The 12604-nt window shown below is 37.8% G+C and overlaps 2 protein-coding genes across 2 annotated transcripts; both read right to left on the bottom strand.

The window, feature by feature from the left end:
- Nucleotides 1-1546: 1546 nt before the first annotated feature.
- On the bottom strand, nucleotides 1547-6676 carry LOC137603990 (cysteine and glycine-rich protein 1-like). The gene is made up of 6 exons (XM_068327901.1): nucleotides 6396-6676; nucleotides 4215-4321; nucleotides 3535-3703; nucleotides 3317-3446; nucleotides 3129-3225; nucleotides 1547-1904 (listed from the first exon to the last, which is right to left on the bottom strand). The coding sequence occupies exons 2-6, from the start codon at nucleotides 4318-4320 to the stop codon at nucleotides 1828-1830; spliced, it is 579 nt and encodes a 192-aa protein (XP_068184002.1). The 5' UTR covers nucleotide 4321; nucleotides 6396-6676; the 3' UTR covers nucleotides 1547-1827.
- A 3330-nt stretch (nucleotides 6677-10006) lies between these two features.
- LOC137601899 (uncharacterized) lies at nucleotides 10007-11815 on the bottom strand. The gene is made up of 5 exons (XM_068324379.1): nucleotides 11666-11815; nucleotides 11403-11525; nucleotides 10697-10837; nucleotides 10324-10459; nucleotides 10007-10224 (listed from the first exon to the last, which is right to left on the bottom strand). Exons 1-5 carry the CDS (start codon nucleotides 11813-11815, stop codon nucleotides 10007-10009), a joined length of 768 nt encoding a protein of 255 aa, XP_068180480.1.
- Nucleotides 11816-12604: the final 789 nt, after the last annotated feature.

Here is a 12604-nt window from a genome sequence, read left to right as displayed (position 1 = left end):
AGCACCCCGCCTCCTCTCGGTGACGACAGGAGGAGATCCGGGCTGCTGGATTCCATGTCTGTGCGTGGGTGTGTGGCGTGTGTGCGTGCGTGTGTGTGTGTGTGTGTGTGTCTGTGTGTGTGCGTGTGTGTGTGTGTGTGTGTGTGTGCGTGCGCGCACGGAGACAGTTGGATTTTATAGTACCCATGTAATTGTGTACAACAGAAATACAGGTAAATACCTGATATAAGTTTCTAAGGTAAAAGAAAATTGCAAGAGTAAACCAGTCAAGGTATACAGTATTTACTTACAGAGTTTTATGAGCTTTTTTTTTCTTCTGTTGTCTTGCACAGAGCTGGAATGTGAGTGGGAGGAAGAGGGTAGATAAAGAAGTCAAACTTTGTAATTAACGTGTGAGAGAGAAATGGAGTTCAAGAAGGAAATGGACTGTATTTGTTGAGCAGATGAGAAATGGGAAAAAAGTGGTGGATCAATTCCTGATCTGATTTATTCCATATTTTATATAAACACGATGCTATCATGACTTTACGTACTGATTAGGTAAAGCATGTTTAAAATCAATAAAGGTGCAATCAAACGTAATGATTGAAGTAAAAATCTAAATATAATTTAGAAAGAAGATAGTTTCAAATACCAAGTTTGGGTCTAATGCTCTGTAGTGGATGAAAGATAATTAAGGTTATTATCCTGACAATAACTTCGCTCTTACTCGTGACAGAGTAAGGGTTGCAGGACGAATGAATGCAGAATTCCTCCACCTTTACATGATTTGGTTATGATGTGTCACCGCTGGGTTATGAGAAGAATGGGTGCAATGAGCGTGGGACATTTCAATGAAACCTTAAAGGAATTGCTTCCACTAAAATTAAAATTTTGGATGTGATTCTATACTGGCGTCAGTTATTCTGTCTGTCTGTTTGACAGGATTACACGTTAACAATCTGATCATTTTGATGATGCTCAGTAGAAAGGATGGGCGTGTAGTAAAGAATAAATCATTGCATTTTGGAATAGATCCAGACAAAACATTCTTACCATGAACTAATGCTTGTTTATGTTCATGACTGTCAAATGTATTTAGACTCCTATTATATAATAACTTCTGAGGAGGGGTTTTAATGGTCAATGACGCCGATTGTGAGGGTCAAACCCTCACGGGACTGTAGTGTTTAGAGTCAGTGACATAATGAGGGAAGTGTGCTGCCTTTTAGAGATCTACAGCGTCTGTGTTTTCTTTCTGGTTGCCTAGTTTCAAAGACATCAACAGTTGCGATGTATGTACTGTAGTTCATAAGCAGATGCATTTTTTGTTCCATCTGTACGGCTCCCAACGACGTCTCATTTTCACCGAGGGCCACATCAGCACAACGGCTGTCCTCAAAGGGCCAGATGTAACTTATAAATGTAACTAAATGTAACATAAATGTAACTACTCCTTAATGTTAAATAAGTAATTTAACTCTCACCCTCCTCCGCCACCACACACACACACACTCACACACACACACACACAAACACATACACACAAACACACCAGATAAGAAAATCACATTTTGCTTTTATTTTTTTATTATACAACAAGCTTCTCTTTATTTAGGAGATTTTTGGTCAAAAGCATTACAAATAAACATGTAGAAATAAACATTTCACTGTGTTAATAGTGGGTTATGTCTCAACACTGTGTCAGCAATGGTAAGCAGTCGCTTTTGGTCTACATAAAGTTATTTTTCCAGTTGTAAGGCGAAATTAAGTTTACTGCAGCAGTTTGCATGAAAATAGTGGCACAGCATTATTGTAATCTGTCAGCAGAAGGTTTTCGAAAAGTGTTTACTGCGTATATTGCAGAGTTCCAGCTCCACCTCCGTACCCATATCCTTTGGGGCCAAAGTTTTTGCCATAACATCCTGGTGAGAAAAAAAATCTTGTCAAACATGTATACCATATTGTCATATATTGTTACTAATAGGGAGTCAGATCTGGGGACTTCTCACAGAGTAAATTATTATTTTCCCACAACAGAAAAAAATTACTAATATTCGGCGTGTAATGGGAGGTAATAATATTTTTTGGGAAAACATCCTCAAGTGATGTACGTCGAGTGGAATGAAACTTTGTGTAAGGGTGGATCTTTAATGCAGATATGGGCACAGACACGCAAAAGGATTTTAAATTTCATTTAATGAGTGAATAATGAAGTTAAAAGGACACATTAGATATGGATTGTAGATCCATGATAGGTGGTATTACTTAAATAGGCTCTCATTTTGCAAAAAAAATATTAAAGCTTAAACTGAAACTTGCTGTTGTGCCTCCTGTTTGCTTCATTATATGAATCAGACTGTTGTATGATTCAGAATCAGACTGTTTTAATAAAAAGCAATGTTAGTGCCAAGACTAATCTGAAATTCTCACCTAATCCTGAAGAAAACAGAAAAAGAAAGTTCAAAAGTCAATTTTAAGGCGCCCTCTGCTGTAATCTCACATTCATTACAACACAGTCCATCACTGATGGTCACATAGAGAAAGAAAGCATGGCAACCTCATCTTTCATGGTAAGACTGGGCTTCAGGATGTGTTGCCCTCGTCACTCTGTAGATGCAGTTTGATGCGTTACTAAAGTCATCTATTTTCATAAAAAACATAGTCTGATTGAATCAATCTGGTTATTCCTGTCTGGCTTCATCACTCTAAACCTGCATTGATCACATGTCTGACAAAAAGATTTTCCATATGGTTGCTACACAATGAAGCTGCTGTTGGATGGATGTTCCTCTTTGTTGCCCTTTAATTGTCTAAGTAACTTAAAGCCGTAAATGTCTCAAACATAAATTATATCTCTAGAATATAAACATGATTGCATGTTCTGTATATGTTCTGAAGTTTTATGGCACTCGAAATAATAAGTCTACAGTTTCACATGCACATGTTAGATGTGTTTATTTCAGGGAGCATGTATGACGCCAACATTTGCATTCCTTGCTCTTTTGTTTATTGTGTTCGTTGGTGACAGCAGTCCGGTACGACCAGATGAAATGTTTGTATAGAAGAATGCCTCAGAGTTTTTTTGTGTTATATAGTGATATGAATTCAGATGGTATGTTTTCCAGGCGTAGACAGTGACGTTTTACCTTTGCAGTAGATTTCTCCATCCTTATCGGTAAGTGTTGTCGACTCAAGGGCCTTTCCGCATGAGGCACAGGTGAAACATTTACCCTTATGCCATGACTGTACATAAGCAGAAGAACAATTTTTTTATTTATTTTTTGTTGTAATATTACACTTGTGTGTGTGTGTGTGTGTGTGTGTTTGTTCTTACACTCCCAGCTCCAATCACTTTCTCAGCCATGTAGACGTTCCTGCCACAGCGTGGGCACTTATCAGACCCCCCAAACTTACGAGCAAAGTTGGATGTGTTCTGGTTGGTGGTGGGACGGTGAGGAGCAGGTCTGTCAGGGGAAAATACAGAAAAACCTTAAAAAGTTTAAAAAAATATATGGTTAAAGGGCATCAGAAATGTGTTTGTTGGTAACTCACTCTTCACTGGTGATACCCAGACCCTCTCCCCGGTCCATGTTCAGGATCCCCGCTCCCTGACCAAAGCCGTAGCCTTTTGGGCCATATTTCTTCCCGTAGCAGGATTTGCAGTAAATTTCATCCTTATGAACTGAAACTGTTGTGCTATCCAAACGCTTTTTGCACACCTCTGCACAAACAGACATGTTAACAGGCACACACACACACACACACACACACATACACACACAGATACATAAATTATTGTCACGCATATGTTTATAAATCAATCGCAAAGATGATTGATTTCAATACCGAACCGTCAGGAATGCATGAACCAACATGAAAGATGAGGGTAAAATAACAATAATTTATTTAGGTTTATTTTAGTACATCTTTTAAATAAAAGCAGGCAGAGACTTTAGACGTAGCCCCATCTGTCTGTCTGTCTGTCTTTCTGTCATTCAAAAATAAGAACAACCACCCATCTGAGTTCATTTAGAAACATTTTTAAGATTATGAAAAATGCAGAAAGTTCCTGCATTTTAATTTATTCTTGTAACTTCTTCCTTGTTAACTTATGAGATACGAGGTAAATCCTAATGGTGAATACAGTTACAAGTGTCAAGGTGCATGAGCTCAGTCGTGTTCACGCTGATAACGTCAGCGTGAACACGACCCGATGGCGGGTCACTACTCACTGCAGTGAAAGCAGGATATGTGGAAGTACTGCTGGTCACAGAGAACCTCCTCCGCAAAGTAAACCGGCTTCTGGCAACGGCCACATTGTCTGAGTGCTGATGACATCCTTTAGAATGTCACACACACACACACACACACACACACAGACACAGACACACACAAACACACACATAGAAGGAGAGAATCTTAGGTCAGGAAATTGTAACGAGTAACAAAAGTGAAAAAAAAAAAAATTTCCTCCAATTTAAAACTGAAGTACACCAACAAATGGACTAAAAAACAAAAAACCTGAATGCATTCTTTCACGCAACCATCAGGGAAAGACATTTACAAGAGCTTGTAAAACTATTTAAAAAAAACATCCCTGTGCAGTCACCGGTAATTATAGCTTTTTCAAACCAACTCCAAAAGCAGCAATTTAACTTCTCCCAGCGCTCTATGGTTTCTGTGGGAGGCCCAACCAGTCAGCTTCAGGAAAATACAAGACAAACTGACGTGAAACATATTCTGTCTATGAAGTCTGTATGATCTCGACGATCGGATCACATGGTGTGATCATTTAGATGAAGTTGAGCTGAGGAAAGAAGATACCCAGCATGGGTATGTTAAACTTTTTTTAATGTAGTATATCGAGACAAAAATCAAACGTAAAACGGCCAAAATAGGCTCCGGGTCAGGGCTTTAGTAAAGGCCATAACATTGGTGAAATGTGAACGACCTTGGCACCCAGCCTGTTTACACCCGGCCTGCTTCCTGGCACCACCCTACTCGTCTGATATTAAGCGCCCACATCCACATTCCTGACCTGGAATCCCTCCCACCTCCCAGTGCGTGACTCACACCATCCACTCTGCTCCTGTCTGCATGGCTTCTGTACGCCCTGATGACTTTCAGGTTCGTTCTGTTTGGCAGCAAATATATTAAACAGGCTCACATCTATCTGTGTCAGTTCTTTTTGAGTGATCAGAGACTGAAGATGAGTTCTCAGAGCAGAGTAGGGAATGTTAGACCTTTTTCTATTGCCCTTGGTGATACTTAATATTTTTAAAAGACGACAAGACAGGCTATTCAGGATATGATCCCATGACTCACAAAGACAAACCTGAGCTGTATTGTAAACTTAAACAATCTGTTTAACCGGCAGCCACCACAAAACAACTGCTGATGACATCGTAACAAAGATGAAGATGCGCTCGGTGAATGATGTTAAATAGTTCTGAGTGAAATAATGGATGGGAGGTTGGGCTCTTCCCAGGCCACACAGTGAAATCCTGACAGTACTTGAAATCCAGATCTGTGGAGGAAAAGTTTTGCTGAGCCAGAATGAAACTGGAAAATTGTTGTTACATAATTTTTTAGTGTTACATAAATCTTTTATATAATGAAACCTGAGCTCATTTATTCGATTGCTGTGTGTGTTGTCCATTACAGACCACATAAAGGTTCTGTCACCCATGTAAGCTAATTAATATAAAGCCAGTGACTAGCTGAGATATGATTTCAGGGTCCTAAATGTCAAAAATAAAATCTTTTTCACATTTTATTGAGGAAAAAGACAATCAGTGAGGACCAGAAAGGCCTCTGGCACATGTGAAAACGCCTCTATAGCCCCAGGACGTAAGAGCAATAACAGCTGAGGAAAAGGATGAACATTTAAGGAAGTTGAAGTTTGACATTAATATTTATTTGACTTTGTTTTAAAATTTAAATTAAAAAAAAAGGTCTGCACAGAATTGTGTCCACCTGATGGGGTTGACAGCTGTCAGTGTGACGACGGAGGAGAAACCAGAGTGAGGTTCTAAAGAGCATTCACACTAGGTGCAGTAATGGTGAACATGACTGGACACGAATGCTGTTGATGAAAGTGATTTTGCAGATTTAGACATGTCGGGCTCTGCAGTGAGCTGTGAACGTTCAAACATTGTGAGTGATTGTGAGGTCAGAGGTGTACAAATCAACGAGTGCGTTTGTAGACTGGGTTTTACTCTGACAGACGAGGTTCATTTCAGCTACATGAGTGTTTCAGCTACTGTTTAACTCTGATGCAGGATAGCTGTTCAAACAAAGGAGTGTCTGCTCTCCTGCCTGAAAACCAGAAGAGGAAGTGGAAAAAGTAGGAAATTAGCTGCACAGACACAGGAAGCAGGAAGCAAAAGCAGTCATATAATAACGTTACATACCTGCAGATGGTAGGTTCAGTCAGTCAGTGCTGAGGAACAGGTTAAACTCTGACTTCCTGATTCAGGCAGGCGTTCATTGCCGGACTAGGGTGTGTTGAGGAAACAGGCACTGACGAGTCAGGCTGAGGAGTTGTAGTGATAAAAGAAAAATAGCTATCTTCACAACTAACCTGTTTGTTAGACCTTATCCCCTTTTGGTGGTGATACAAATAGTCCCAGAGAGTCAGAATGTGTCTGCCTGCTCCTCCTCTGCTCCAGATGTTTCTGAAAGGAGGAGCTTCCTTTTGTTAATGCCTGTAGAGGAAATGGGGAGTTTCTGAACTGACTGACTGACTGACTGACTGACGATGTGTGTGTAAGAAGAGTGGGGGGCAGTTCATACCAACCACGCCATAATACATTAAAAAGAAAGAAGGATCACTTGTTTGAAAAATATACTACCACAATTTCATAAAACACTTTATGTGCACAGAAAAGTGAAAGCAGAACATTAAAATAGCACACAGGGTCTCATTGATAGAAGAACTAAATGCCAAAACAAACTTGATATATGATTGAAAATCTTTTGGGACTTTACTCAACTTCATTTTAAGGACTCCTGATGAGGAAATGGACTTCATGATTATAGATGTGATTGTATAAATTAGAAAACTGTCGTTGACTTTACTTCAAGACTTGCAGGTGATGAAGATGCACCAGGTGAGGTCGTGGCAGAGGGCAGAGTGTGTGTCAGCTCCCTTCCAGGTCTCTTTACATTTTCTTTACATTTTTTATTCTCTGCTTTATGATTGTGTGATTCTACTGGATGCAATATTGTTATGTTTCAGGTGTTGAGGATTCAAAATATAGACACAGAACAGAGGATGCAGTTCAAAAGTTTGATTAACTTTAAGAAGGCAAACAGGTTTGATAAAAACTAAAGAAGCAGAACTGAATACCATAAACTAAAGGAAGGGGACCAAATGGTCAAAATATATCACAAGGAGAAAGAGGAAATGTACAGAAATGAACAAGGCGAGGATATTAACTTTCAAAATAAAAGAGGAAATAAGCACAAACCACAACAGAAGGTATTTTAACTTTCTCCAGCCTTTAATGACGTTATGGGGGACTTTTTTTTTTAAAAAACATTTTGTTCCACTTTTTTTTTTTTAGTCATTACCATTTCCAACTGTTATGCAAAGAAAAGACTTACCATTTTGGAGTGGATTTGGAATGATACTCAGGATTGGATTACTGCAAATGAATTAAAAGCATCTGTTCAGCAGACCTATGCACCGTACTGAGAGACCTTCTAATTTCTGCTGTGTATCTTAAATGCTACGAAATTTTCACAATATTCATTTGTATTTCCAGAGTTTAACTGTCACACCTGCATGGAGTTGACTTGCAAAGATGCAAAGATCATTGACTTGCTGCTATCACAGAAGCTAGGTAGTTAAAGCAGGTAGTTAATTATTTTAGGGAATGTTGGCCGGTAACTTTGTTAGGTGTTAATAGTAATGCATAACATCTGACAATAAAGTCGGAATTCTGAAGTCAAGGTCAAAATTTTGAGAATAAAACAGAACCAAAGTCATGGTTCTGTTTTATAACTTTAAAAACAATCTTTATGAGTTCAAGTTAGAATTCTAAAAGTAATTTCCGTGTGACAGTTGGACGCAGGACAGAAGTTAGATGAGATCTGGACCAGGGCAGTTTCAGTCAGCTTTAGTAGGTCAGAACAAACACTGGTCAGCAGTTAAATGTTAGCTGCATTCAAAAATATTTCAACTAAAGCATCGATAACATGTGACAAGACACTGAGGATTGTAAAAGGGCACAACATCATTTAAGTAAATACCAGAATTTATTTTGCAGAGACTTCTAACTAAATATTTCTAGTCTTTTCCATAAAAATATTTTAATACGATCAGAATCTACTTATAAGTAATGGATTTTTAGATGCTTTTTTGTGTTTTTGCTGCTAATATGAATGACATGGATTCAAAAGGAGACAAACAGAGTGAGTTTGATGCAAATGATGCACAGCTTTAAAAATATACCTGGACCCTCAGTGGAAAATGTTTTCCCTTGTGTTCCATGAGTTCAAAAAAATAATAGATCCACCCATGTGACTCATCTGCATAATGTATGGTATATATTATGCAGATGAGTGGGAAATGGAGTTTAACTTCTGCTGCCACCATATAGGTCAATTTAAGTACTACAGTATACAAGCCAGTACAGACACTAGATTCACAAACATTTTAATGCTTCTCTTACATTCTGACTAACTTGGTCATGAAGTCTGGAAGGAGAAACTACATTAACATTTTTGAATTGTGTCAAATTTATTCCTGCCATATTTATCACCAAACATAAACCGACCTTTATTTCAATTGTCTTTGTGAGAAGGCACAGAGCTCTAGACACCAAACACTGCTTCAAACGTCTCAGTGACAATATTAATAATAACTTTAGATGTTAAGACAGACCTTAAGTCAGGTGGAATGACATAAACTTTTTTTCTCCATGTGTTTTTTAATAATCGTATATTAGTTAACAATTAACAATTTAATTCAAAACGACCTGTACCTATATTTATTTTATCTTATTGTGTGTTGTTTTTATGTTGTCCCTCTGTCGGGGGTAAATGATGTGGAACCAATGTTTTCTGGTTAGATTTCTGTCTGGAAGCATTAACTGACGCCAACGCTGAACTCTGATGATAACTACAGGTCGAGTTAACTGAGAAAACTTAATGGAAATAAAAGAGAATAATTAAACATAAAGTGACATGTGGGACTTTTGACCAGGAAGTGCATCAGTACATCATTCATGTAAGTGTGGTGAAATAACTCAGTGGATTAGAGCTTGACTACACCCCCGGAAATAAAAGTCATTTTGCAGAAGTAAAGATTTAAAAGTTAAAATAAGGCACTACAGTATTTTTTTTCTCGCTTATGGTTTTTTTTTTAATGTCCTGTTATTGTTTCTGGTCAGTCTTAAGAGAAACACTCTACTTAAGGAGTTTGCTTCATTATGACAAAGTTCTTATTTCCCTTTACTTGTGTGAGCTGTTAAAAAAGTAAACAGTAATAGGAATCAGTTTAAATTCATGTATTACCACTAAAACAGAAATCTTTTTTTTTTTTTTTTTTTTTGCAGGAATCGTTAGATAATTATAATATTTGAGGTTTTCTGGAAGCCAAACTAGGAAAATGTGACTTCAAGTGTTAAGTCACAAGTCTCAAATATCTTTCCAAATGGTTTATAATTTTTTTGGAAACTGGACAATCACACAGAAACATCAAGTCATTTCAATGGACTCTAATGAATGACAGCTGTTCAAGGAGGGGAGGTGAATGCGGCTTTCCATGCATTCACTTGTCAAGCTCAGTAAGAGTACGTAGAAATACACCTGCTGAGTTCAATCTGATAAATCATGACTACAACGCTAACATTGATCTGTTTTCATCTCCAAAAATCTAATGGATTATAGTTTGGGCTAAATAATATCAAACATTTCTTAATAATCTAAATATATTTATTATACAAATTACAACAGTAATTGACTTCATACATTAGTAAGTTTCACACATTCGATATTCATACAATTCAAGCGCAAATCACACACAGCCAAAACCACTGTAACTGGTTGATATGCATGCACATAAATCCTCATGAAATCTCTGGTATGTCCTGTAATGCCTCGGCAGCCTCAGCCTCTCAAAACACGTTAAAGCTGTGGGGAATTTGGCCTCTACAATTTCCACCGTCATCTCAGTAGCCGGCATCTCCCATCCTATCCAGAACTTGACCAGGTTCTTTAGCTCAGCAGGAGATGCTGTGTTAAACAAAAGCAGCCAATCAGACTAGCATATGACTACAGTGTCACACACACACACACACACACACACACACACACACACACACACATACATACCATTCTCAATAAATTCTTTAAAGTAGCGAGAAATCCGGCGTACGTCTTTAATATCATCATCATCTTCTTCTTCTATTCTGAAATCCTCAAAGATAATCGTTACCGTTGTCGGCCATATGATGCAATCCAAGATCATCTGAAATCAAATGTAACTCCAGCTGAATTTAAGGTCAGGTCTGAAGTATTTATTTGTGATAAAAATCTCAATGCCAGAGGAGCGAAGCTGATTGTAATCCAATCCCAGCTTGTGGACTTTGATTTACCAGTAAATAATGTAATCGGTTCATCACAGCATATGTTGTTTTTTTTTAATTCTGTACCTTCTGTACTTTGGTCTTATTTCACACTTTGTGTTTTTTTTTCCTTCTCATACCTGAGGTGTGATTTGTGCTTCTGATTCCCTGGGGAACAGGATTGGGATAACATCTCTTCTCTCAGTGAGAAGTGGCCATAGTCCTGTCTCTTGTAAGCCTTTTCCAAACTGAATTATTTGTTGCCTTGTTTGCTCGATAACCTATAATAGAGGAGACAAGACATGATGGACATATAGTAGTATTCTCACTGGTGCGTAAAAGTGGGTATTAATTTTGTTAAGGAAGATTTCAGTATATTATATGACCTCATCAGCATTTACATAATATATTTTTATGTATAATACTTCTCAATGTCACATAAAAGCTCACTGACAATTCGAGCCATAGCTGAGGATGTCATTAGGATTGTAAAACAAAGAGCAAGTCATGTTTCCGGCTTTTACTTTTATGGGCTCACACTGGTGATCTCATGTTCAACTTTGCAACTGACTAACATTTGATCTTCATATCATTGGACGCTTAAAAAAAATGAACAGTAGAGAGATAAACACTAGATGGCACTAAAGTTTTGATTAAATCACTGGTGGTAAGGCGAGTGTTTCAAGGACCATCAAGTAGCTCATATTGAAAATTTCATCACAATATTTCCATTCAGTTATTTAGGCACAGTTCTAACTCCTGTGCAAAATTAATACATTTTTTTCAAATAATAAGGTATATAATAATTGTGACAAACTTAAGAAGAATATGTAGAAATGACTTTACAGCATGCACGAGAAGCTTTTTAGCCAGCCATTTCCTGTTGGTTGCATTTGGTGCTGGCAGGTTCCAGGACAGGCAGAGCTGATGGATGAAGTCAAAATCTTTCACTTCTGAATCTTCTTCTAGCTGGAATGAAGAAAGTAAAGGTAACGTGTTTGATTGAGGCAGGATTCATAGAAGTATATTTGCTTTTTTTATGATTCAAAGCTCAATGCATTAAGGGAAAGACAGAAGCTGTTTTATAGAAAATGATTTTTCATGTTTACCACTTTAATGATTTCACGAATGTCGAGGTCAGGGCAGTCCTGGATTGTCACAGGAGTAGACTCCAACGTACCTTCAAAAAGAATATGAATAATGGCCGGGCTAAGCCCTGGGAAACTTGGGCCCTTGTGCAAAAAAGAATGACCGATCATGCGACCCGCAATAGTGAACATATTTTTTTCAAGCAGCTCCTCTGAGGCTGAAGGGATGAGATGATCAGGCTCTCCCTCAAAGATTTTTACGATGGCCACACCTCCTGCAGCAGTGAGAGATGAAGAAAGTAAATCAGAGAATGATCACAAAATTTTAGTCATTTCATTTCATTCCATGTTTGTTTTTCTTTCTCAGGATAAATGAACCTTTCTCTCTCTCTTAGAATAATGTAAATTATTCTAAACGCTCTGCTATGTGACGTACGGTGAGTTTTTGATCAGATCTTTAGTTTTAAGTTTGTTGACCCACTCCGGTCTTGATTGAAGATAAAATTGGGAGGCTACACTCATGGTATCCATGGAGATGGGTTCAAACACAGCCCTGCAGCCTGTATTTTTCTTTCAGATGCTGCCATCAAGACAAAATGAAAGGAGTGTTCTGGCAGGCAAATAGAGAGAAGCTTAACATTCTTTCTTTGCACATTCTGTGGCAGCCAGTCATTTTATTAATTACATTTAACTGAAGCCTTTTGTATACAGCATCATCTGGTTGCTGCAGTAAAGAGGATATAATCACTTTTTAAAAATTGCAGTCTTTTAATAGCGGCCAATGCATTCATATTTTACAATCATTTGACATTATTTCTCGTGATCTTAGAGAGGGCAACTCTTTGTAAACAATATAAAAGAAGTCAAATCTTATTATAATGATCAATAATTAAAGTTATTTAAATAGTGATTATGATTAATTTTGATTAGTATCTGTTCAGGAACCAATATCAGCAGATA

The sequence above is a fragment of the Antennarius striatus genome, chromosome 2 (genome assembly GCF_040054535.1).
Source record: "Antennarius striatus isolate MH-2024 chromosome 2, ASM4005453v1, whole genome shotgun sequence".
NCBI lineage: Eukaryota > Metazoa > Chordata > Actinopteri > Lophiiformes > Antennariidae > Antennarius > Antennarius striatus.
The sequence above is the reverse complement of the archived record's forward strand: the minus strand, read 5'-3'. Positions and strand labels throughout refer to the sequence as shown.

What these genes read in the sequence shown, in the direction of transcription:
- LOC137603990 (XM_068327901.1), bottom strand. Translation starts at nt 4,320, where the DNA reads ATGTCATCAGCACTCAGACAATGTGGCCGTTGCCAGAAGCCGGTTTAC. An exon ending in CATATCCTGCTTTCACTGCA is followed by an intron (nt 3,704 to 4,214) that starts GTGAGTAGTGAC and finishes CTGTTTGTGCAG; the next exon opens with AGGTGTGCAAAAAGCGTTTG. An exon ending in AAGTGATTGGAGCTGGGAGT is followed by an intron (nt 3,226 to 3,316) that starts GTAAGAACAAAC and finishes GCTTATGTACAG; the next exon opens with TCATGGCATAAGGGTAAATG.
- LOC137601899 (XM_068324379.1), bottom strand. Translation starts at nt 11,815, where the DNA reads ATGATCGGTCATTCTTTTTTGCACAAGGGCCCAAGTTTCCCAGGGCTT. An exon ending in TTCGTGAAATCATTAAAGTG is followed by an intron (nt 11,526 to 11,665) that starts GTAAACATGAAA and finishes TCTTCATTCCAG; the next exon opens with CTAGAAGAAGATTCAGAAGT. An exon ending in AAAAGCTTCTCGTGCATGCT is followed by an intron (nt 10,838 to 11,402) that starts GTAAAGTCATTT and finishes CCTCTATTATAG; the next exon opens with GTTATCGAGCAAACAAGGCA.